Here is a 26320-nt window from a genome sequence, read left to right on the forward strand (position 1 = left end):
TTAGTTTTATCTTAAATATTTGACCTCTGCTACATTTATGGTAACCTCTAAGACTTCCTCCAAGACTTTGCAGTGTGACATTAAAAGTCATTTAGAACGTAATTAGCTTTACAGGATCTTGACGAGGTCGTCTTCACGCATGGAGAAAGAAAGTAACATGCTGCCGACCGCTATCACATACACCCCTGTGTATGTGAAGGCAGACATCTTGAATTGGGCTGTCATACACCATCTTTAAGTAAAACTTGTTGAATTGAAACAGTGGATCCCCGTTCTTTGACGTGTTCAGTGGAACTTGACTCCAAATTATTTTCAGAAAATCCATTTCTGTAGATGTTTTCCACAGAGGATATCTTAAATATTCAAAAGAAAATGCAGCTTAGAAAGATGAAATGATTGTGCGCAATGCTATTATACACGCATTTGCAAAGTAACCAATCCAAGATCTAAGTGTGGTTGTCTTAACAACAATCTATATCAGGTTTCAATTAATATTTAATCTACTGGGAAGTTTCTATAATTTATTTATTTTTGTACAAAACCTAATGGATTGCTATAAACACTTCATGTTTTGAAAACTGCAGTGCTGTCATATGAGTTGAGAGAACATCAGGAAGGGGAATTCATTGATGAAATGGAGACGGTTTAACTGACTTAGCAGACAATTTTACACAGAGGAAGCAGACATTATTCTCTACTTCCTCTCCTGGTTCTTGTTTGAGGTCTTTTAAAGCTTTGAACATTAAAGCGCCACACAATCCTGTTTTGCGATAACAATATAGCAGAGCCTCAAGGGAAGCAAGTTCTTTCTGGTATCTAAACAATAATGTCATCATCTTCCTCCGACACAGTTTTCTCCATTGTCTCATCACTGATGTTTGTCTTTGAGTGTACCAGCAGCGCAGCGCATCCATATTCTGGAGCCGTGCTGTCCTGTGTGCTCACAGCGTCTTGACCAAATGAGTTTTTCCCCAACTTCCTTCATATTGTGACCTAGTGGTTAATTATTTTAGTCCCTCCAGGATGTTTAGGATCAATATGTTTTATTAAAAGTAACAGCTGAGGTAAATGACTCTATAAAAATTCTTGGGACACGATGTGGACTTCAAGACCAAAGTGCAAATGGTTTCTCGACCCAATCAAAACTGGGCTAAGCGATACAAATGTGGGACAAAAATAATTTCAACCAGTTCAAAATAACCTCTGCTCTGTTATAAAACTCAATGTATAAACAATAGAAACAATGACAGGGGGACATGGATTAAAAATAACCTACATGCACATCCATTGTTACCGACTCCAGTGGGATATCGGCGATGCTTGGAACCGCATTTTGATTAACGTCTTCATTTATGCCAAGACTGTCTCAAGCTGCAGATTCAACAACTTAATGTACACTTCCTGAATAACTGACCACACTCCTCCTTTATATTAAAATGCCGGTATAGGCATCCAAATCAACGTCTCTCTTTTGCACCTGGGATTGAATCTGTTGCAGTTTCTAGCAGGCACAAATGAAATTCAACGTTGCTTTTTAAACTCTTAGTTCCACCCTTAAAGTATAAAACCAATTTCTTCAACTGAAATGTGCTTCTTGCATTTGTTGTGCTGAACATGAAGAAAAAATACGACGCTGCATGTTTATGATCTTCAGCAATGTTGGGGGACTTTAAAACATATGTTTTATTACTTTTCATTTTCTGTATTTATTTGGTATTGAACAAACTATTCTGCAGCGTTGATTATGGAGTGTGGACAAAAATGTCACGGTCATGACAAATCATCAGGTCTAGCAAACCCTCAACTGAAATTGCAGCTCTTTGTACTGTGGTGTCTCTGAAATTGAGCTATTTGGATGAAATGTATCTAAAAACACTTGAAGACAAATTTATAGTGTTATATAGTCTGAAGGGCAGCTAGATGTCTTCTTTAAAGGTGAATCTGAATCCAGACTTTATTATAGTCTGTATACATAAATTTTGAGAATTTTTCTTTGGGTTTTGTGTATGACTTTATTTTATTTTTTTTATCAACATGTGGCAGGTAAGTTGCTTTGAAGGCGAAACAAGTTTCCTGTAAGCAGCTAGACTGCTGGCAGTGGAGTTTTACCTTCAGGGGATGTAAATGCTCCTGACCAAGTCGTCTTTAGTCATTAAAGATGGAGCACATAACACCAGTTTTAAAGTCCCTCCACTGGCTCCCTGTGGCTCAAGGAATAGACTTTAAAATACTGTTGTTAGTTTATAAATCACTGAAAGGCTTAGCACCACAATACATTAAAGATCTGCTGCTGTTGTATCAACTTCCAGAAAACTGTAAAACAGCTGAAACACTGACTTCCTTTAAATCTCGACTAAAAACCCACCTGTTTAGAGTTTATTGAAACATAATCAATTACGAATTTAATGATGGCACTTGACTTAATGTAATGTATTGATTGTTGATTCTATGACTTTGTGTTTTTGTGTTTGTAATGATGTAAAACACTTTGAAATGCCTTGCTGCTGAAATGTGCTATACAAATAAAATTTTATTGATTGATTGATTAAAATCTGTCATTTTAAAAGGTTTTAGAGCATTTATGTTTCAGGAGAGACATAGGTCTCTCAGCTCCTCACAATTTTATATTATAAGTGGTTTTAATTGGGAGGGGGAAAAGCAGGGGAAACTCCTGCACATTTGTGGTGTTTGTTTGGAAAAGTTTGCATAGGCTTTAGGAGTATGATTCCTCTTTAGATAGAACGTGATCAATCGTTCTCTTTTATAAAAACTGCCAGTCCAGCCCCCGGTTTGTAATTCTACAGATGTTGTCCCAGTTCTCCATGTGACACTAGAGACATACGACAAAATGTATCTAAACATTCCTGCACACCCAAGGGAGTTTCTGGGCTTTCATTTATTTTTGGGAGTAAATTGACTTCGATTGGGCCAAAAAATAAATACAAATTTGTAAAGGTTTTCATATCTCTGTGGCACATTTAGCTTGTTTTTGTGAAAGAAAATCTAAGCTAATATAGTTTAGCATGTCGACTTTTTCCATGACAAAACTTAAAAAGCTTCTTGCTTTTACTTACATTTACCCCAAACCCGTCGTCTAATGTAATTTATTCTGCAGTAACACATGTATTATTAAAAACAAAAGTCCTTAAGAATTTGGTGGTTTTGTGATGAGGGTTCAGCAGCTTTCCTGCTGCTGTGTGAGCGTTAGTTTTGTTGATGCTGAGGCTCATATTTTTATCGCCCATCTCTAAGCATTTAATTCATCTCCTTTCTTCTTCTTCTCTGCATAACCTCAATTTACCTCCTGCAGCCTCTGAAACAGCTTTCTAAACAACCACAGCCTTCCTCAAATCGAGACATGTCACAGTCGACGCTGTAGGTTGAGCAGGTGTTGTACTGTTTTCAGCAGCACTTTGTTCCTAATGCCTTAAAGTAGAAAATGCCAAACATCTGAGCACATCATCTCATTCTGAAATCAAGTATTCCTTTTAGCGTTCAAGATTTCATAGCTTTCATCTCATCGTGCTCCAGCCTCAGAGCTGGAGGTAACAGATATGAACTGACTGAAAGGTTAATTATGTAACAAGCTACGTTGATGTGATCCGACAGCGAAAGGTATGAGGACTTGGTGTATTAATATTTAGAGGAAAAAAACAAATCAACGCGCATCATGCCAAACCTCTCCTGCTTTTCCTTTTAATTTCCCAATGAAATGGAATCCTCTGAATAATTCAAATTATTTCATTAAATATATGACGGATAAAAACAGAGAGAATGAGATTAGAATATGTATAGAGTGAACTGGATGCCGTAGGAAGGCAGTACTTTTCTGTGGTGTTATCCACTGACTGGCTTTGGAAGGGCAAAGTTGCAGCGTTTAGTTTCTGGGTCCATATCCTGGCCTGGTGTCTCTCTGAATGGAGTTTGAATATACTCCCCATGCATGTGTGGGTTTTATGCAGGTAATCAGTCTTGCTCCCACAGTAATAAAGAAAAAAACAACTTGAGATTAAATAATTAGTCACTTTAAATTGAGTGTATATGTGTGCATGTCTTTATTTTTCACGCTGTGAACTGTGATGGACTGGCGACTTGTGCAGGGTTTACACTGCCTCTTTATGTTAACTTTGAAAGTTAGATGTCAAATGATTGAGACAGTATTCTGTTCTGTTTCTAAAAACTGCCAGTCTTTTATCCACTGTGCCATGATGGGGTACGAAACTGATTCATTTTAAGCAATTTGGGATAGGCTTGTTTTTAGATTGCTTGTTTTTAAAAACCTGTCTGAAATGAATGAATAAATCAAATCAAGGCTGTAAAACAACAAAATATAGAAAAAGTGACGTGCTGTCGGTACTTTATGGTTGTACTGTATGTAGCAAAACAAGTTACACTTCATATACAGTAAACACATTCGTACATGCAGCGTGTTTGACGTGTCCTGTTGATCAGCAGGAAGCCTAGCAGCATGAAGCTTACTTTGTCTTTCATTTTTCTTTGTAGATCTTCTCCTCCTTTCTGTCTCTCTCTCTCCCCACTTCTCTCTCTCTCTCTCTGTGACATGCCGAAGGCGTGTGTGTGTGTGTCCTTGGGGTTTAATTTGAGGAAGAATGCATGTGACCTTCTGTAGGATAAACCGAGTTTTGATGGTTGGAAAACACTGCAAGTGTCGTAGTAGAAAGAAATCATGCGGTTCTTTTTTTTTTCGTCTTCTTTTTTAGGTGGCGGGTCTCTTCAGAGATGCGAGTATTGGGAATGCAATCAACGTTGTGGTTGTTCGTCTCATCCTTCTGGAGCAGGATGAGGTAAGCCCTGGTCGTGTGTTGAGGAGGTGGTGGTAAGATTGCACAAGGTTAAACGTATTTCTACAAGGCAACACTGATTGCAGTGTGGAATGGTTAATTAAAAATAATCACTGCAGGTCACAGCCTGGATTTCAGAGCCTTTGAGTTAAATTCAGTTTATTTGTTAACCTCATGGCATCGCTTGTTTAAAAAGCCAGCATAGAAAACATAGGACTGCCCCATTTGACTGTTCCTTCAATTCCTTATCTATTTTTAATGTTTAAGATTATTGAAACCATAAATGTGTTTTTTATCTCTTTGCGTAGACATGAATATGCAGTTTTGTGAAAAAGTGTTTGCCTCCCCACAAGTTTAGTTGTTTTGTGTTTTTGTCAAACCGACATGTTTCTGATCATCAGTTATTAATTTATCAAACAGAGAACTTTTGTGAATACAAAGACAGTTTTTAAAATGTAATGACATTATTAAAGCTGCAGAAGGTTTCCACATTTTTGATAAAACTGTAACTACACCCTGACAATGTAAGACAGATCATCTGTGGAAAAAATGTATTTATGAAAGTTACCTTCTGCAGCTTTAAGAGACAGGCTACCGAAATTCACCTGATGCTGTGTGAAATGTAATCTTCCTCATTCACATTTAAATCTAGACTTTAACTAGGCTACTCCAGAGTTAATTTACACCTTGTTCCTAATGATAATGCAAATTGAATTTAAGTGTCATACAAATAACACTTAAATTATTTGTATGACAATAATTTAAGTGTTGTGCTATTAAATTTATAGATGGTATTGTGTGTCAGGGCTCTTTGAATCACTATAATTAATTTCAGAGCGCTGGTTGATTAGTTTGTCTGGTGAGTTCAATTAAAGGAAATCTACTGAAGAAGGATGTTCCACATTATTAAGCAGGCCACAGGTTTCAAGCAATATGGGAAAGTGAAAGGATCTCTGCTGATGAAAATCATCAGATAGTGTAGTGCTGTATGACAAGGTATGAAAACATTAGATATTTAATGAAAACTGAAGCGTTATCATCGTACTGTGAAGAGATTTGTGGCTGATTCAGAACAAAGATGGGTTTGTACAGATAAAGGCAGAATGAGGAAGGTTTCTGTTAGACAAATTAGTCGGATTAAGAGAGCAGCTGTTAAAATGCCCTTACAAAGCAGCAAACAGTTATTTGAAGCTGCTGGAGCCTCTGGAACCTCAAGGTGGAGGATCCTCCAGAGGCTTGCGGTGCATCAACCTACTATTGGGCCCCTAACCAGAGCTCACAAGTTTGCAGTTCTTTATAATCCATAAAATGTTTAGAAAATCTGCTGTGCATAATAATTTGGAAAAGTGCATTTTGAGTTTTTTATTTTTGAAAAAAAAAAAATACTGTTCTCATGGGGAGCTTTGTTCAGAAAAATTTGATTTATACTGTAATAGTTCATGACTTGAAAATTATACTGACCATCATATGCATTTAAGAAAATTAGAGAAAATATCACTTGCATAATAATTTATAACACGGTGTAGGTCATTTTTAGATCTTGAGTCATTCAGACATTGACTTTCAACATGTTTGTTTTCTTTGTACTGTGGTAGTTTACACCTGATGTAACGCAAAAGTTTATTTTTTATCTCATAATTCCACAGAAAATCTTTCCTGGAGTCTTGGGAGAAACAAAAGCTCAATTCAAATTTGCCAAGAAACATTTTGATGTCTTTTGTCAGCAGTATTTTTTTTTCTGGGATGGGTCCCTTTATGGCGCAATAACTTTGATAGCATTGACTTATCAACATTAATCTTTACTGAAGCAAGTGACTTTAGATGATGATCTGGATTGGATGCTTTACCTCGTAGTAGGGTGAGGAAAGCGTCACAGCTTTTCCAGGTTTTTTTTTTTTTGTTTATTATTATTTTTTTTAATTTATGGAGAAGCTTCCCACTTGTTTAGTTCACGTCTTGCTGTCAGACACATTTTTCTCCAAATGATTTCTTCATTGTACATGTCTGCACATAACCAGGCCACCATGAAACACTAAATACACATGCCTAAATAAATCACAAGATCTTTGGAAAAGGGAAATTGTTTTAGTTATTAACATTTTAAAAGTTAAATACGCTGCTGTTTAGATTTACTGCAAACATGTTGATATATTTCAAATGTTTATTTCTAATAACTGTGATGATTCCGCCTCACAACCAATAAAACCCCAATTTCAGATTCGCAGAGAATTTGACTATTTTATGCCTTTATGTATAATATAACAAAACAAAAATTTAATAAAAATGGATAATTAAAAAATGTTGGCCCACAAAAAGTTATGCATTTTTACTGTGCGGTCTAGACATTCAGTGCCTGCTTCAGGCTACTTTTGACTTGTTTTGATTTATTTTAATAGCACTTGTGGATTTATCATTCAATTTTCACTTGATTAAACTACATAACTAACTAAAGTATAAAATAAATGCTTATCTTAACTTTGGCGGTGTGGTTTTGCCTCCAGCATATCACTAATAAATATTTCTAATTGGCTGCAGCTGCACATAAATGTCCTCATCTGAGAGATGCATTTATCTCATCTAACCCCATCTGATGCAGAAGATCCATCTTCCCTTCAACTTTCTTTTTCTCGTTTTCTTTTACGGTGTTCTGATAGAAGTGTGAGATATCAGGACCTTTTTAATTAGAGCCATGTGTTTGAACATAAACCTGTCTGAGCTCCAATTTTTTTTTGTCAGTGTTTGATGCCATGAAAAAGAAATAATTTAATGAAAAATGTATGCGCAACAAGCATCTGCACGGATGTGTTAATTAGAGTGAGTCTGTGCCTCAGACGTTCGAGAGTTTATAGTGTCAATTAAAATGATGTGGATAAACATTTTTCCTTTGCAGATAAAGTTAATTGTATGCCGCTGCTTAATTTGACTGAATTAACCATGACTATGTCTTCTGGCTTTTCTGTGTGGAAAGCGAGTGCGTTCTGTCATTTAATCTTTCTATGCTGTTTGGAACATTTAACACTCTAACATCAGTAGTTGCCATGATGCGTAATTTAAAAAGGTTTCTGTTAAAGTATCAGATTAACCAAAGAACTGATGGTGTAGTTTAGTTGAACTGGAATCGTTTTAGGAATGTTTACATTTTGTTCTCTCTTTTTTTTTTTCTGTTGTACTTATGATGGATGCCTAAAAGGATGACCTAAAGATTACACACCATGCCGACAACAGCTTGAACAGCTTCTGTAAGTGGCAGAAGAAACTCAACATGAAAGGAGACGAGCACCCGCTGCACCATGACGTAGCTGTTCTGCTCACCAGGTAATCCCCAGAGAACTCATTCTCTCTAAAATATATTGTAAATCACAAGGCGAAACCATGTCTTGCTTTTTTTTTTTCTTTTTTTGCTGGCTTTGCTTTAGTATGTCTGCAGTCATGAAAGCAGTGAGCTCTGCTTTACCTTCTGCTGGGCATCATACATAAAACAACATACAATATAAGGAGATACTTGAGGTCAGCCGCCGGGTGTGTTGTGCCAACTTTAGAGGAAAGATTTTGACCATAACTTCACTGTCGGTTTGAGTGTCGCTGCAGGTTGTAATAAGACTTTGCAGAGAAGTATGTCTTTTGTAGCATCAACAGAAAATATGCCCATAACTGTATTTCTAGAGATGAACTAGATTGCAAAAACATTCATTCCCTTTGAAATTTTTTCACATTTAGTCACATTAAAACCCCAAACTTCAATTTGTTTTTGGTGATTTTTATCTGATAGACCAACAGAAAGTAGTTATTGATTTTGAAATGTAGTGATGAAAAGTATTTTTTTTTATTCTTTTTATTTTCCTTACAATAAAAAAGGAGATGTGGATTTGTTTTCAGCCTTCCTTAGTCGATACTTTATTAAAATGTCTTTTCAGGCAAACGGCATCAGATCTTTTGCGGCATGTCTCTACAAACTTTTCTACAGAGAAAATCATTAATCCATTTTTATTAACTAAACACATTGAACTCAGTCAGATTGGATGTCTTCAAACCTCCTTTTCATACTTGCCACAGATCCTCATTTGGATTTAGGCAAGGACTTTTAGCCATTCCAATCCACTTAATGAACTTTGATGTAAACCGTCCTCTTGTAGCCAAGGTTGACTGTTTCTGGTTGTCGTCCTGCTTAAAGGACCCAGTCTTAAGTGGGGTTTTTTTTACCTATAATGGGTTTTCTTTCAGTGTTTTCCTGCATTAACCTCCATCCATCGTCCTATGACTTCTGGGTAGAGTATCCAATAGAGTGGCACCGTTTCAACATATTTTTACTCAAGTAAAAGTAAAAACTAGTTACCCAAGAAATTATTTAAGTTAGAGTGAACATTCATTTTGTAAAAAGGTTAATGCATGTACTGAGTAACTGCTCACCTTTGAGTATGAATGATTGCTTTGTTGATCACTTCTTTATGAAAACCACCAGCATAAAATACACCCGGTTACTGCTGCGAGCCACTCGGGTCGTGGTGGTCATGGCCACAAAAAGCCGTAGTGGGCGTCTCTTATTTTAATTTCTGAGAAGTGTTAAAACCTTTGTAGACCTTAAAATTCAATTTCGTGCACCTTCTTCTTATTCTCCCACCTGAGTTGTGAATGTTTGCGGCTCTTAATGAGTTGCCGAGGGTCTCTTAGTTCTTCTCTCTCTGATGCGGTGTAAAAAACGCTAAATCTTATCTAGTATTTCTAGTTTCTACTGCAAATATCTTATTGTAATTAAAGTAAGGCAAAACTGATTTTAGGTCAATATTTCTTATTAATATCGAATTAATAAGTGCTTAGTAGCCTTTTAAAGTCCCCTTTCAGTGCAGGCCAGTCGGTTTTGAGGGAGGCTCTTAGTTGCCATACAATTTCAGTTTTTTGATGTTGGTTTAGACAGTGATAATTGTTTATTTTCTAATCCTGCTTTAAACTTGCCACAACTTTGTCCTTGAGCCTCCTGATAGTTTAGAATTGATTTAGTCAAACCTCTGAATAATTTACAGAACTGTATTACATGTAGATTACATTTCATACTATTGGGGTATTTCATGATAGTTCACATCTGAACATAGTTGTATTTTATTCAGGGATACAAGAGTCAAGGGGCTATATACAAATCCATACCATACATTTTATAATTTTTTTTAAATTCACCTTGCTTCCTATAAAATAAAATTAGTTTTATGGCTGTAACATGGAAGAAATTATGTTTAATGTTTAATAGGTGTGAATATTGCTGTGCTGTATCTTCTACTAGTGCTTAGAAGTTTTTACTAATCATTCCTTTTTCTATATTTTAGAAGACTTGTTTTGTTATTGAAGACCTGCGTAAGACTGAAAGGCTTCTTATATTGACCTTTTGTCAAGAGATTTTATTCAGCTCATTCATGGATAAAATCAGTTTGCTGTCGTCCTATGTAGGACAGCGGGGAGCCTGGCATGCTTCGTGATCTGAAGGGAGTTCTTTATGTTTAATTATGGCTGATCTGTAATGTGATATTATTGTGGGAGTGTGTCAGCGGTCATTTTGCCCGGCCAACTTCAGACATTTGCCAAGGTCCCAGTCTGCCGTAAATTATTAATGGTTGAGAAAACAGCAATCAGATCTGGGTTGTCCCAGTTAATAAAGTGTTTAAGACTAACTTTTATTCTCGCCCTCGAGCGGACACAAGTAAAACGCTGCTATCTACATATATGTTGAATACATGACTTTAAAAGATGTTCTTCATGACTCCTTTTGATTAATAGACCGGACTCATTAGTGTTGCATTCACTGGATTTCTTGAATTCTTTGCTGCATTCTGAGCAATTAAAAGAACAAAGCAGATGCCCTTTCCCCGTCTCTCTCTTTCCAGAATGCGTTCTGCACATATTTGAGGTTGACTAAATTATAAAGCGTTGTTTTCAGTGAGTGAAATCATCAGAATTTCTTAGATCTGACTAATTTGCCTTCAGCTCTATAAACCTGATTTAATGCATAAATGCATCTTTCAGACTTTGCCTGAGGTGACAGATATTCACTTTTCAAGGCCGATGTGATGTTGAGATTTTTTAATTATTAATTCCAAGGTTTGTAAACATTTAAAAGCATAGGAATGCCAACAAAGGCTGAAGATGTAGGGAATTATTTCATTTCATTATTTCATATTGAACATCACTATAAACCGGGAAATACAGTTTTTCATAAATTAAAATTTGTCAAGCCTTGTGGTAAAATGTAATATATACAGTATATGTATATTACATTTAATATATTCATCACAAAAGTAAAAATCTGATTTATACTTTGTGGCAGTTCGTTGAAAGAAAAAAAAAGCTCATCTCTTAAAATTAAATTAATTATTGTTTATAAAACATAAGCTCTTTTGAAATACCGTTTCTCTGCTTAGACACGAGAAATTTACAATTGGTAAATTTTGCAAGAGTAAAAGTCAGATGTTTACTTTGTGGCACTTGGTTACCAGAAAACACGCAAATCTATTAGCAACAGAATAACAATATATATATATATATATAGTTCACATCTGAACATAGTTGTATTTTATATATATATATATATATATATATATATATATATATGTAGAGTTATTGGTGGTTATAAAACATATATACTTGTCTGTAGTAAGTGCTCTACCAAGGTGGTGTCTCTGTAGTTCTAACTGAAAACTCTGCCCTCCTCTGTAGGAACTGAGTGATTTGGCATGTCTGTAGTTCTCTACATTTTATGTAATATCTTATGTTTTGATATGATCCTTCAAAAACTGAGATGAAAAATTGTAAATTATGTTTACTACGTCTCTTGAAGTGGAGCAGTAATTTGGCATTAAAATTAAACATGGTTATATATGAACAACTAACATTTGTCATTAAGGCTGACTTCAAAAGTTAAACCGTCTGTCTGAAACTACAGGGATGCAAATGATAATCTTCTGTTCAGATTAATTTCTTCTTAGGTTTGCCGCTCTCCTTGACTATTTTTACCTGTCACTATACAAACTCAGACATTACATGCGAGCAATACTCACATTATGGTTGAGATACACACACAGCTCTTTTCAGGGGTCACTGCCCAAGCCAAAGGAAAGTGAAAAACGTGTCTCTGCCCGACTTATAGAAACAGCGTCCTCATTAACGTTTCAAAGAACAGAGTGTCTCTGCTGGATGGTTATCTAAGAAGTTGCCACTGAGATTTCCACAGTAATTAGATTCTGTATTGACTACTGCAGAACATATGGAGTAGAAAGTCAGACTTGTAAATGAACACTTAGCCATAACAAAGGCTAAGTGTCTCTTATATACTTTTGAGATTATAAAAGTACAGGAAAGAAATTCTATAAAACCCTATTTAACCTAACAATTTTCCTTTGAACAGCTATCTCTGAATGCAATTCAGAGATGAGTAGAAATATATTTGTATAGGTTTTAGGTTTTACTGATGCCTTCAGCGGTTCTTTCCTCTGGCGTAGCATAAAAATATGATCTCAAATTAGCTTGTAAAGTTTGTAGTGGATTATCTGTCATTCATTAAGACATCTGGTCAAAATATACACTTTCAAGCTCAAATGTATAATATTTATACCATAACTGAGGACAATCCATTTGTAAATTACAGAGATGTCACACAATTTAGGCGGCCATTAACAAGCTTCTGTCATCATTGACTGCTGAATATTTAACCACCCCTCTTTTAAATATTGTTTCCAGCCTTTAAAGAGTTTTCAACACAGTTCATTAGTTTTCAATTGGATTAAATTTGGGATCTCCTTGTCCTGATGCAGTGTCTCTTGTTTTAACCATCTTGTCATTAATTTGTGGGTAATTTTAAGGTGTTAAAATATTTTCAGGTTCCAGTGACTTTTTACAAACACCTTGTCAACCAACTGTTTTACAATTGGTTGAGTATTTTCCGGTTTGGTTTGGTCTCGCCTCGTCTCATCCAAACATTTTTCTTGTCATTGTGGGCAAATTGCTCATCTCTGGTCTTGTTTGATTTGGTGATATGGACGCTTGGGCATTTTGAAGCTGACTGAATGTGTGGTTTTTGGGGCAATGGGCTTCTCCCATAGCTTTCTAGAATCGTCTTTGTCCATGCTTGTGATGAACTCTCTTTACAGTGGATGGTGTCTGTTGTTCCAGAAGTTACTGATTCAACTTTGATCATTCCTGGATTGTTTTAACATCCCAACCAATTCTCTTCAACCAGCAGTAACAGTTTAGGTCAAATTGCTGAAACATCAAGACAGTCAAACGGGACTATGAACCCAAACACAAAGCAAAATTTTGGATTGCATATTCTACAATGGGCTTCCAAAAAGTCAAACTATGTTAAACTTTGAGATGTTTCATAGCCAGATCTGTGCCAGGAGCCGACCAATCTATTCACCCAGAATTATTTGAAAAGCTTCCTGATGAAACAACGTGTGGAGTAAAAGTTACCCAGATTTTAGAGGAGTCAATTAAAGCACTTTGAATTGCCTGATAGCTGAAATTTGCTATACATATAAACTTGAGTTGAACTTGACAAGACATTCAGTAAATAAAAATGTGCTTTCCAATGAGGCTTGTTTGTTAAATTAAAAGTCAAAATAGTAACCTTGGAGCAGGTATTAAATCTTTCATTAAGACCACATTTTTGTACTTAAAAGTATTTTTTATTTGTATGGCTACCATTCTGTTAAATGTCGGATTTTCATTACCTGTAAATTAACAGAAAGGCTTGAAAACTGTAATTTGCTTTGTGCCTCACTTAGTTAATTTAACTATTGCAATAACTTAACTTTTTAGTAATATTCAAATATATTGAACATGACTTCACAAATTTGAGCCTTTTTTGTATAAATATGCCCTTGTGTGAATTGGAGAAAATTGAGAACAAATTCAAAATTGTGCACCTAAATTTGTCTTTAAGAAAAATTTAAGTTGTATAATTATTACACCCTTTAACAAAGTCTTTAATCACATTGCAAAGCCCTAAATTAATGATTTTTGTGTCCATAGTGACTGAATGTAAACTTCTGAGCAGTAATAAAAACTCTGTAGTGACTCAGCCTCTTGCTGTAGCTGAAGGTATTCAAAATTACAGGTTGATATTATCCTTGATATTAAAATGTCCAAATCCATTAGATTAATTTATTGTCCTTGCTACTGATGTCACAAGAAAAAATGATTACAAAGTCAGACACGGCATGACAAAAGTTGCTCACCGGCTTATTCTGGGGCTCTGCATTAAAAATAGAATTTAGTTGGATTGAAAACAAAATTATGAGCCAATGTCTTACAGGGGGAAGACGATTCAGAAAGCAAGGTTGGTTTGTGTGCGAGAGAGAAACAAAGCAACAAGAAAACTGGAGAGGATGCCAATTACTGGATTTTTAACTCAAAGGTAGCAAACCCATTGAATGAGAAAGTTGGGAAAGTTTGTAGAAAGATCAAAGTTTAGCAAAAAATAAATCAGATCTTACCTCTCTGGGTCTTTTCCTTTTGATGTCCTACTTTCATCTCCTTCTTCAGCTCTAAGATAATGTCGTTCACGCTTAACTTTTCCCCCACCCCCACCCAATGTTCACATCACCCGAGATGCCACCTCTGTCCTCGCACACTTCCAGGTCGATGCGGTAAATCTTTTGACTGCCTGGTCTCTGCCCTGACTGAGTCACCATTTCTGCATGCTGAAAAATTTATTTTGGCAACAGCAGCATTCATTTCTTTTCGTTTTAAATTGACATATTATGTTGTTTTCATCTGGACGCTGAATGACATAAAAATATCACGTGGCATGTAATCGCTGAATGAATAAATCGGCTCAGCTGGCGGGTGAAGAGGCGGATGACTAACCCTCGCTCTCTGCTTCTCAAAGGAAGGACATATGTGCAGCCATCAACATGCCATGTGAGACTCTGGGACTGTCTCATGTGGCGGGAATGTGTCAGCCTCATCGCAGCTGCAGCATTAGTGAAGACACGGGCCTCCCCATGGCCTTCACTGTGGCACACGAGCTGGGACACAAGTAAGGTTTTTGTTGTGCACTATCATTCTTGCAATAAACAATTTTCTTTGCGGAATAACTCAGCCTACATTTAAGTAGCTATTTGTCTAAATGATTTGGTCTAAGAATTGCTTTCACCTGCCTTTTTGCTTTTCCTGTGGAGTTTACTTTTCTTGTTCCGCCACAAATAGGCATTCAGCTATTCAGAAAACGAAGCCTGACTTTATTTGCAGAGTGCGGTTGCTCAGGGGGGTTGTAATTTTGCTTCGTCCACATCCATTATGATGATAATGGGTTTTTTTTGCAATTCCACATGAACCTGCTGTGACACCAAATTTTCTCAATGTTCTCTTAAATTAAGCCATTACCATTGAGGGCTTGCTTATTTCATTTCCATGTATTCCATTTATTTCACTGAGTGTTTTCCTTGTTGGTTCATTAGATTTTATGACATTAATTCAGATTGGGTTTTTTTTTTTTTTTTTTACTCCTGAAGCAACTAAAAACAGATTTTAGCTTTAAAAAAACACCCAATCCTCCACTTAAAGGAGAAAGAACCCAATGACAACAACAGACTTGATTTCAACATTGTTTACCTGAATACTTTTCATTTCATAAATCATTCAGTTTAATTTAATTATGCAGTGGGTATGCGCAAACTGGTAAAGTATGAATTAAGAACCAATTATCTGCTCAACTGAATGTTGATTTAAACAAATTTAATTGGTTACATGAAACCTTAATTAAATAAAACGTTGGCTGCACTTCATGAGTCTGTCTTTTTGCATCGTTTTTACAATGAAATGACCTTCAGTCACTCAAACAGCTTGTGGTGGATAACTTTTCCTTCCACTTTGCCTTCCTTCCAGCAGGACTTTAGTTGTGCAAAAGTCCTGCTGTGGTTGGATTGCCGCTATAAACTTTACTCAAAGTCACCTTCAGCACTTTACCCTTGATTATATGTTAAGAAGGAGCCTTTTTTCCCCGCTCCAACCGGACGGTTAGTTCTGCGTGTATCTTGGGGGTGTTCGTCAAATGTGTTACCAAGTCTTGGATTGACAGAAGCCCATTATGAATACTGGGTCTTTCTAAAAAGAGAAAATGTATTCATTAATTCTGTAGTGGGCTCACAGTCAAAGACTGTTATTCAGAGGTTGAAAGTGTGACTGTACAAGAAGCTTTCTTGCAAAAAAAAAGGTAAACACACTGAGCTACAATCGGTTCAGCTTAGATTCTCATTTCCCCTTTGGGTTGTCTATGGTTACTTAAAACATTATGACATCTGCTGCCTGTTGATGTGTACAAAAAACTTTTGTTTTTATTAAAAACAAAAGGTTTTACTAAATGTAAAAACTTTCGTGTACCAATACTATCTGATTCATACACTTCATAAGTGGAAGGTTAATGAGGTAGCTGACAACTGTGTTTATATGGAAAATGTTTATTACTTCACCTCAAACTAAAAATATCAAGAAGAAACAAATCTTGATTCTGACAGAATATAAATGCTTTATTAAAACATCCTTTATATGAATCCCTAATAAAGACGTCTGAAAAGGTTGAAAAAAGTGAATCTTTTTGAGTGTTCATTTTACAGGGCTGTATATATACTGTGTGTGTATATATATATATATATATATATATATATATATATATATATATATATATGTGCCCTTATGGGATTCTTATTGTAGATGGTTTTAAATAGAAATACTTTTGTTTTCTTATATCAGTGTTTTCAATTTCATTGATCTTACTTGAAACGTATAGAACTATTTTCCTGAAGCAAAGAAAAATTAAAACCCACTACTTATTATAACAACGTTATCTGCATAACATTTTATGTTTATTTTTATATAGACTCATCATGACTCGACTGTTCAACACTAGAAGAATTAATCTGATATTAGTTGAATGCTTTGACAGGCTCTCTGCTGCTGTAGCCAGCCTGGATTTTACAGTGGTACAGATATTCTGCTCTTAACTTGCCAGTATTTAAAACGGCATTATTCTAATTAAGAGTGTTTTTAGTTTTTTTGTGTTTTTAGCAAGCAGAAAGATTTCCCAGCATCTGAAAATGTCTTTATTGAGACCAAGAGAAAAATGTTATAACTGTCTTTTAGCCAGGTGACTAGCCATGCTCAGCAACAGCTGGTGGGAGAAAAATCTAGTCAGACACATTGTATGGCATCTTGTTTAAAAAAAAACAAAAAACTGTGTGTGAAATGTATCCTGAGACATCGGCAGTAATCTTTCATTTTATATCCAGAGATGGAATAAAATATGTACGTATGTAGTATCAGATGATCCACTCTGTCGAGATGCAAATCAATTCAGAAATTTGAGAGTAAGCCAATATGTGATTCAATATGTGTGTTGAAGCATGATTTAATATGACAAGACAAACCAAGTGAATTATATTGTTTATCTCTGTGACCGTAATTAATTAACTTAATTAATCCATTTCCTTTCACAAACAGGATTTGTCAAACTAGCGGACCTTTTGCAAAACCCTGTTTTCGACAGTGTGGAATAAATTAGGCTTATTACAACATTAAAAACCTGGCAGTGTGTGGATGTGCCTAACACTCTCAGCAGTGACTGCTGTTCATGTTTTTTACATCCGCCCTAACCACAATCCATCTCCCTAATTGCAGCTCTTTTCTGGTTTCTGAAAAATGTCCTGCCAACTACATTGAATAACCAGCAAAGTTTGTATTTATTGATATTCATTTTCCTGAATCTACAGATATTTGCCATTAACATTAACAAATGTGAAGAGTGTTTTCATTAGTTATGATGGTGCTTCAAAAGACAATGTAATTGCGCTACACTGTCAACTTGTTAACATCTGTTTGCCTCTTAGCTACCCTTCTCCTTTCTTCTTCTGCTTGTCGTATTATATTTTACAGCTGAAATCTCAGTGAGGCCAGTCTTGTTCATATGTATTTTACATTTATTTTATTATAATTAGACAATCTGATGGGGTATTACAAAAACAGACATTTATTTACACTGTAAAGAAAGTCGGATTAAAAAATATAGCTGACATGTCAGCTGTATTTGTGTGTGAAATGAGATGTTTTATTATGTGTGCCGTTTTCATCAGAGTAGAAAGAAGTGAGAGCTTGCAAAAGCTGTTCTGCCCATTCACTTTGAAATGAATAACCTCCACATTTTACCTGTTACATTACCACCATCTCATTTAACTAGTTGCTTTTTTGAAAACGTGAGCTAAGTAAATTGCCAAAATGCCAAATGAAAATAGAAATGAGTTTGCAAGTCAGTGTTGCTTCCAACAAGACTTTCAGGGGAAGGTGCATTTCCTGTAAAGTTGTGGCATATTGTCTGCATTATTGTCTGCTATTTAGTTTGTTGTTTTCTATCTTTGCAAATCAAAAGATTAAGCAGGGGGTATTACGTAACGTTAACTTTCCTTAGCTTTATATCATGTTATAAATAACGTTATCCCCTCATCAAAGACATATCTAGTGTTGCTTTGATTCTTTTATGAATGTTTAAGGAGTCCTTGAGCCCATAGGAGCCATTCAGACGTATCAAGCACTGCCTATTTACCCAAAATGTACTTTCTGCCTGACAGAGCACCCTTCCCCTATGCCTCCTCTGCACAGCTTCTCTAGATCAGCAACAGCAGCGATTAGCAAACACCTAGTGGTGCGAAATAAAAATTTTAAGTTATGTTTGATATATACGGAATTCTTAAAACGACTAAAGGTAACATAGGTACTTAATTGTGCTATAAAATGACACTATTTGCCTGGAAAATACATAATGCTACAAACTTTAAGATATTATCTAGTGGTATTTATATAAATAAAACATCTGGAACATGGCAACAAACCCTAAAAGGAAATGTCTTTGAGCATTCTTAAAGTTTCACCGCATTTAGGGGTCAGTCTTTCTCAAATAACTGCAATGAAACATTGACCTTTTCCACCAGTGAACCTGTGCAGCGCTCCATCTTTCAAAGCTTTTGGCTTTCTAAGTACATTAGAAACTGCCTCAGATTCTTAGTATTGACCTCTGAATCAAGGGCTGTGGCAGCGAAAATTCAGAAATTTAAGTTTGAATTAAGTGAAGTATCTAACAGTAATCAATGTGTTGTGGTGATATTCTTCTCAGCCTTTCTAATTAGATTCCAACAATCATTAAATGCTTCCTTGCCGAGATGCTTCCTTGCATCTCGGCTCCTTCTTACAACAGTTATTGCAGTTGGGCCACGTTTTAAACTGTGACAGATGTTAGTTTACATGCTACATTTAAATACTAATAAAACAATTTTGCTCTCTGAATTGGAAACTTTTTGTAGTGTGCATGCAGCAGAGCAAGCAGGGAAATGTACCTCGTTTCTCCTCTGTAGTAATTCACTACAAAGGTTTGAATATCAAAGCAAGCTGTGCGCCAGGTGATAAATCGCCTAAATGAAAATAAATTAATCTTGTGAGACTGGTAAGAATTGTTAAAGATTATGAAACATATGCACTAGGCTGAGAGGAGTTGGCTTTTCCGCATATATTTAGAATTTCCTTTCAAGGAGCATCTTTAGAAAAAACGTAGATACACCGGGCTAAACTTAATTCTGAAGGAAGTATTCGTGATGCTGCGTTTTTATCCTCAAGAAGAGCACAACGCAGCCATACCTGTAATGTGACGGCAACCTTTATTTTCTTGAAAGTCTTTTGATAGAAGCGAGCTGCAGCTAACAAAGTGAAGAACAAATAGGCTCGTGTTTATCAACAGTTTGCACAGACTTTATTTGTTGCAGCGGCTGTCTGAGTCAATACTGCTGCTCCCACAGTAAATGAGTTGAACATTAAACATTGACTTCAAAGCTGCAGAATCCAAAGAGTTCGCAGACAGACAGACAGACAGACAGTCGTGTCTCCTTTGTTGCCAAAAGTAGCTTTATGTTGATGTATGTACTGCATGCCATGCCCACTCACATTAATTTCCCCTTTTGTGGGATTTGCTTTTATGTCGCAGCTTTGGGATTCAGCATGATGGCAACGGTAATGACTGTGAACCCATTGGGAAACGACCTTTCGTCATGTCTCCACAGCTCCTGTACGGCACCTTCCTGCCCCGGTGGTCCCGCTGCAGCCGTCAGTATATCACCCGCTTCCTAGAGTGAGTGCTGCTTGATGTGTTTGACCGCACAGCTGTCTGAATGTGCAAGGTTTTGTGATTCAAAAAGTTCTTCTCTTCTACCCATGTTAAGTCACACCGGGGTAATTTTGCAGCCCTTTTCCACTAGAGCCTAGCCGCTCGAATGACTGACAGTCTTCTGACATCGACTCTGGATGCCTGCAACCCTGGTGAAGTAGGTTGTAAAAGTAGGGGCTGGTACCAGTGAATATTGTTCCAAAAAAAAAAAGAAATCAAAAACAATATAGCATTTCAAACATTGTCATCTCGACTTTGATGGAATAGCATGATGGGTTGCTTTTACTTCTTCCTCCAGCAGCACTTTCAGAGTTTCTTCACCTTGTCATATAAATTCATCTCACTCTCTCCCTAACATTAAGTCACACCAATCCTCTACATATCCAGCGTTACTTCATCCTTTAACCTTCTGTATAGTCCTGCACTTTCCTTCTTCAGCATGTCTTCAATGACTCCAGGCTTGCTGCCCAAACTATCTCCCCACGGCTCAGCCTGACCCGTGTATCGGACACATTCACTTCTCAACTTGTCTATTTAGGGTAACGCCTAATAAAATTTCTTGATATCTACTCTGCCTCTGGTATTTTCCTTAGACTCACTATCTCCAACAGCTCACATCATGGTACATCTCGCATCTAACTTTCAGCATTAAAACTATCCATCTTCATCTGAGATGGTTGATATCTGGTGCTTAAACACTTCTTCCTTCAATATTTCACCTCCTTTTTATCTTCTATGTTCCACTTGTTCCACTTTAATTAGTGGGTAAGATAAGTGTTAAACCTGTCAACATTTTTCTCAGTACCTCTTTTCTAATATTTCTTGATACAACATTCACGTCTGATGTCTGTAACAGCCTAAGTTATTCTAACGCTTTAAGATATAACATATATAATTAGTCCAAATATGATATGTGAAATAAAGTGGAGTAGTACTGGAAGAAAGCATGAACAAACAAAAAGAGTTGAATCCAATCCTGAGAGCTGCTTTTATAAACTTTTGACTGTTTCATTAAGTCCCATTGGAGCCATAATGCAGAGGTAGAAATAACATCATTTCACCATAAATCAGCTCAGGTCAGGAGCCCTGAGGAAAACTCACTAAGGTCTTAAAGACCTGAAAATAGCAGACACAGTTTTTCCTGTGAAAACGACAAAGATTATCTGAATATAACAGATCTTATCCTCATTCACTGGTCTGTACTCTCCACTCCTGAAGAGAAAAACATACTGAAGCCTTTTAAAGTTTGTGCAGAAGATTTTGACAAGCTGGCAGAAAATAATCAGCTCAAATGAACTTGGCCGAAGTATTTTTGATATCTTTGCACACATCATGTCTGGAGAAAGGAATTTTCTTCACACCATCCCCCCACACAAAACCAAACATGCCTAAATGTACATTTATGTGAGTTATCATAAAGCATATGGGCATTCATAAAACAAAATGAGAATTTCAAAGTAGACGGGTGCGTTTCCGGGCAGTAGTCCCACACATGCAGCCAAAGAAGCTTTTAATTAGTTTTAAAGAAATAAACTCAAACTGCTAGTGTAGCTCACTCAACCATATGAATGGCATCCAGCTGGAAATCTATGGAAAGAAGAAAAGATCAGGTTGCATGGAATGGATCCCCAGAACCTTTGAGATTTAAAAAACAGCTCATGTGTAACAATGGGTTAAAACGCTACTTTGAGCAACATTGTGGAGAGTGCACACAAATCTTATTACAGGTACCCTCACCCCCCAAAACATGCTGTATAATAAAGTATTTTATAGATTTCTTAAGTCTGCTCAATATTTCCGTTTTGTTTCATATATATAACTTAAGTTGTGGAATAAATTGCTTGCTTGGATATCTTTGTGGATTACTTTCTTGTTGCCAACATCTGCCTTCTTATGTACCTAATTTGGAGTGGGGTATAATGTGAAATTGACTTTTTGAGCTTTGTATCATGTTCTAATCTTATTTCCTCATCAAAAACAAGTTGCTTTGATTTTTTCATAAATCTTTGAGAAATATTTTAACCTGCCTTGCCAGCCATTTTGGGGTGCCTGAACCTTTGCTCATGCAGTGCGCTGCCTATTTACCCAAAGCTCCTCCTTTTCTCCTGAGGTTGATGCCAGACTGAGTGGGAATTCTCTGTTTTTCATTGTGAGTTTCTAAAACAGGCATCGCAACAGTGCAGTAAATTGCCTCAACATGTTGCTGACCAAAGGAGAGTCAGGTTATTAGCAGATGTAATGTATTTAATATAATTAAGTATCAATAAAATAAATATTCTAACTGGAAACAAGGAACTATTTACTGAGAAATGAAGTATCTGTCTTCAATATCTCTTGGTTTGTGGCCTAGTCTTTATCAATATAACTTCTGCAGAGGTATCTTAAAAAAACTTCCAGCTTTTGGAAACCACAGATTGTGTACACAAATATTGACACACTACTTTTTTATAAGGTACAGCAGAGTTTCTTTCAATTAGAATAATTATTAAAATCCAGAAACGATATGGCTACTGTGGTGTCTTTAAGTTTCTGTGATTGAGTGTGTGGGCTTGTGGCCAGAAAGACATCAATAGATCCTCCAAAAGGGAAGAGAAGAAATGTGGCAACTTTCTGTTTCTGATGTTCAGGATTTCTCTTCTTGGCCAGTAAGGAGTGTAGTAGCTTGTTTCCCTGCAGGTTACCTCTGTCTCTTTCCCCATAGGTTCACCAATAACTGGAGTTTTCTAGCTGCTGAGGGAATGTAACAGGGCTGTTGCTTCTGTTGAAAATGAAATCAAAAGATGGCTGCATTTCTACAAGTAAATTTTGGTGTGCGATAACTTTTTAGGGATCCCAAGATTTAAACCTCTTGCTTTTACAGAAATACTTCTGAAATATGTATAAGAAAACTAACGATATTGACACCACAACAGCTCAAAGTAAAAACTCATCTAGAACCAGTGCAGCTTATAAACTACACATTAAGGGAGGGCTAAATGAGTCAGTTTCTCTGCATACGCGCGTCACCCCCACACACACACAAGCTAGATGCACTTAATGTTGTTGAATTGTATCAGCACAGCTTAAAATGAGTCGTGAAAACCACAGTGATCCATGCTTGCTATGTTCATGGGAAACATTCCCATGAACATGGGAACTAATGAACTTTTTCTTAATTCTTAGATCTAAAAACAATTTCTGTTTGGTGACTCAAAAATACAACAAAGACATGAGGTTCCCCCCCCTTCAAATACGCAACTATTTCTCAGGAACTAATAACATCTAGTAACAAAACTACTGAAATTATTGTGCATTTTTGTAAAAACTGAACTATTGCCACCTGAATTAGATGAACGTGTGAAATGGTGCTTTAGCTGACATGCTCAACCCTTCATGTTGTGAAATAAAAAGTCTGCTTATACACAGAGTTACAGATGCCTGCTTGCCTCACAGAAGTAGAAGTATTTCCTTCAACATACTTCCAAATTTGCTCTCTTAACACTCATCATCTTGTTTATCACAAAACATTGACAACTGTCTTTGAATCCTTGTGTAAAAATACCACACTTTGATACTTCATGACTCAACAAGTACATGCCCCTGTAGACGACAAAGTGGGAAAGCTTATTTATGCACATCCTGTTCTCATAAACTATTGTTGCTGCTAAATGTTCCCACTCTCACTCTAATATCTTAAAGCCTTTTACTCGTGAGCGTTGTGGCATAAAATGATGTATAATTGAGGTCTACACCTTTCAAAATAGAGCAGCGTGGATGTCACTCAGCGGGGGTTCAGGGACTCCTGCTGGTACATTGCTTGAAATTAATTTGGGTGAAATCTCTGCAGTCTTCATTTCATCTGTAGCTCATTTGATAAAGGGAATAAGGAGGCTTTTTTTTCCACTCAGACATCTGGAGACAAATGTTTTTCTTTTTTGCTTGTATTCAATCAGGTATTTGTTTGAGTCTTGAAATAATTTACTATACTACAAAGTATTGCGGTTTTGTAGGTTTGTATAGTTTTTCTTATCTTCTGTAACTGAAGCCAACTTCTCAAAATCAATGCGAGATTTTTGACGCATAGACAAAATAATTACATTTTATAGCTTTTTCCACCTATAGTACACAAAACATCAAGAGATTCTTCAAAACTTGGCGCAAATTTGGATTCGATTTCTGCCGTCAACCTCTTTGAGTTCAAATCTGTCGTAAATAATGCGTATGATGATCCTGAAGTGAAAAGCTGCAGAGAGGTTAAACAAGATTTAAAAAAAAAAAAAATTGTTGTGCAAATCACTTCGGGTTGTTAAAAAAAAAAAAAGTTACAAAAAAATTAAATGCATAGCATGACTGGTGACAAACTATCAGCTGACGAATCCTATCTAAAATCTCCCAAAACTTTGTGGACAAATGTGCCGTAATGTGCTAAAGCCAAACATGAACTCAATCACAACACAAGGCATCAATGAAAGTATGCAGTGAAGCGTGATGGTGTCTGTGCCATGATATGGAACTAACTCAGACACAACCTAATGTTTTTTGGTTTTTTTAAGCGCTATGTTTTAACCCAAGACCTTGACATTTCTGCTTGATTTAGAGAGATTAAATTTTCCAGCAACACAGTTGGTTCACGCATATACACTCATTACAAGAAAGAGATGGCTTTTACCAGAACATATTTCAGTGCTTGAAGTGGCCCAGCCTAGCTTGTACATCGGCAAGGAGACTGTAACCCCGACTTCGGTTTTCTGTGAGAACACTGAAATTACTATTGTTTGGAGTCTCTGACCCTTTTTCAAACAGGGTCTTAGTGACGTTTAAATAGTGACGCAGCGACGTCTAAACGTGGAACAATTCCCCAATGAACATCCAAAAATACAGGCGGGTTCCAGACAACGGACATTGTCTGATAGATGGGGAAACCTTTGCACAAGTTGAATGGGACAAACGCGCAAATTCAAGTTGTCATGTTCATTATATCAAATAAGACTCAATTATTCTACATAATCAAGAGGCTCCAATAACTTACCAGTTTCAGGCTGTTCAAATGCTCAACCAGATTCATGCCTCTCTGTTCTACATTTAGCTTGTAAAAGCTCTAACTTGTTCAGTTGCCAGGTTGTCTGTGAATCACAGGTCAAAGTTTTGAAATAATTTCTAACTTCTGTTGTTTTTCATTAAAAAAAAGAAAAGAAAATCTTCATGGGTTTGCATACTGCTAGTGATAAGCTGAATGTTATCAGTTTTTAGGCTTTAGTGATCATAAACTGATCGTAGAGTCAATCTGTTTAAATAGTACAATCTGTTTAATGCTGCACTTGTTCTTCGCCTCATCGGAGCGACTAAAGCCGAGCACCCAGAGTATGTTTCCGCTTGCGTACCTATTTTTACAGGGTACGGTTTGTATCTCTGTCAGCTATACAGTCAGCTGCTGACATCAAAGTTCTGATTCTGGCTTCCACCGCACAAGTGTCGACTGTCTGAAATGTTTCGGGATCGTTGCCCCAGTTTCTCAGCTCTAAGCATCTGGAATTCATTCAGAGGCTGCACAGCTATTTGACAGCATGGTAGCTCTTCACTCCATGGTAAGAGGTGGAGAACAGAGTTGCAGGGTAATATTTACACATGTGGGAGTCACAAAAGCTCCTTGTCTGAGCATTTTGTTGAGCTATTTGGAATAATGTTTTAGTTGGAAGAGACAGAAATACTTGGGGAAACACAGCTTAAGAATTCTGTTCATTACGCTCAAAATTGTATTTGCGAAATATTTGGTAGTAAAAATAAGTATTTTCTTGTGTATTTTAACGCTGTAGCTGTATGTGGAACTTGCTTTGATAGGATATTTGTAGGAAAGCCTTTTACACATTTCTTTGCAATTTGACATACAGTGATATAAAAAAAATCACACTAGAGAAAATGTGTCTAAGAGTACATAAATAAAACAGTCTTATGATCTGTCAGAAATTTCTCTGAAGGATTAACTCTCTCTGTTAACATGTGTACTTAAAAAATGAAGAATTCTGTTTTCCTGGGATTAATTAAATGCTTTAGAGTAAAAAGAAAAATGTTAATATGTACCATAACCTAGAATCAAATATATTGTAAATTAGTTGACTGCTACTGCTTAGCTAACTAAAAAATTATGGCAAATGAAAGTAGAGCTAAACAACTATTGAACAAAACAGAAAAAACTAATTCTGCACAGTGCTTTCTGACGAAGGGCTGAAATAATTAAAGCTCATTAAGAACCTAAAATATACAAAAGGGCTTTCAGTCTTAAAGCATAACTTTGGTGTTTTAAACTTATTTAAATATAGGTCAGATTGCAGTAGACTCACAGAAAATCGACAGGACA

General features: G+C 36.3%; 1 protein-coding gene across 1 annotated transcript in view; it reads left to right on the top strand.

Moving 5' to 3' along the window:
* adamts7 (a disintegrin-like and metallopeptidase (reprolysin type) with thrombospondin type 1 motif, 7) overlaps positions 1–26320 on the top strand; it is a 137387-nt gene that overhangs the window by 31084 nt on the left and 79983 nt on the right. The window contains exons 5-8 of the mRNA XM_032560787.1: positions 4722–4805; positions 7993–8117; positions 14674–14823; positions 19807–19950. Coding sequence (XP_032416678.1) covers positions 4722–4805; positions 7993–8117; positions 14674–14823; positions 19807–19950 — 503 coding nt within the window. The remainder of the gene's footprint in view (positions 1–4721; positions 4806–7992; positions 8118–14673; positions 14824–19806; positions 19951–26320) is intronic.

The sequence above is a fragment of the Xiphophorus hellerii genome, chromosome 4, assembly GCF_003331165.1.
Source record: "Xiphophorus hellerii strain 12219 chromosome 4, Xiphophorus_hellerii-4.1, whole genome shotgun sequence".
Lineage (NCBI taxonomy): Eukaryota > Metazoa > Chordata > Actinopteri > Cyprinodontiformes > Poeciliidae > Xiphophorus > Xiphophorus hellerii.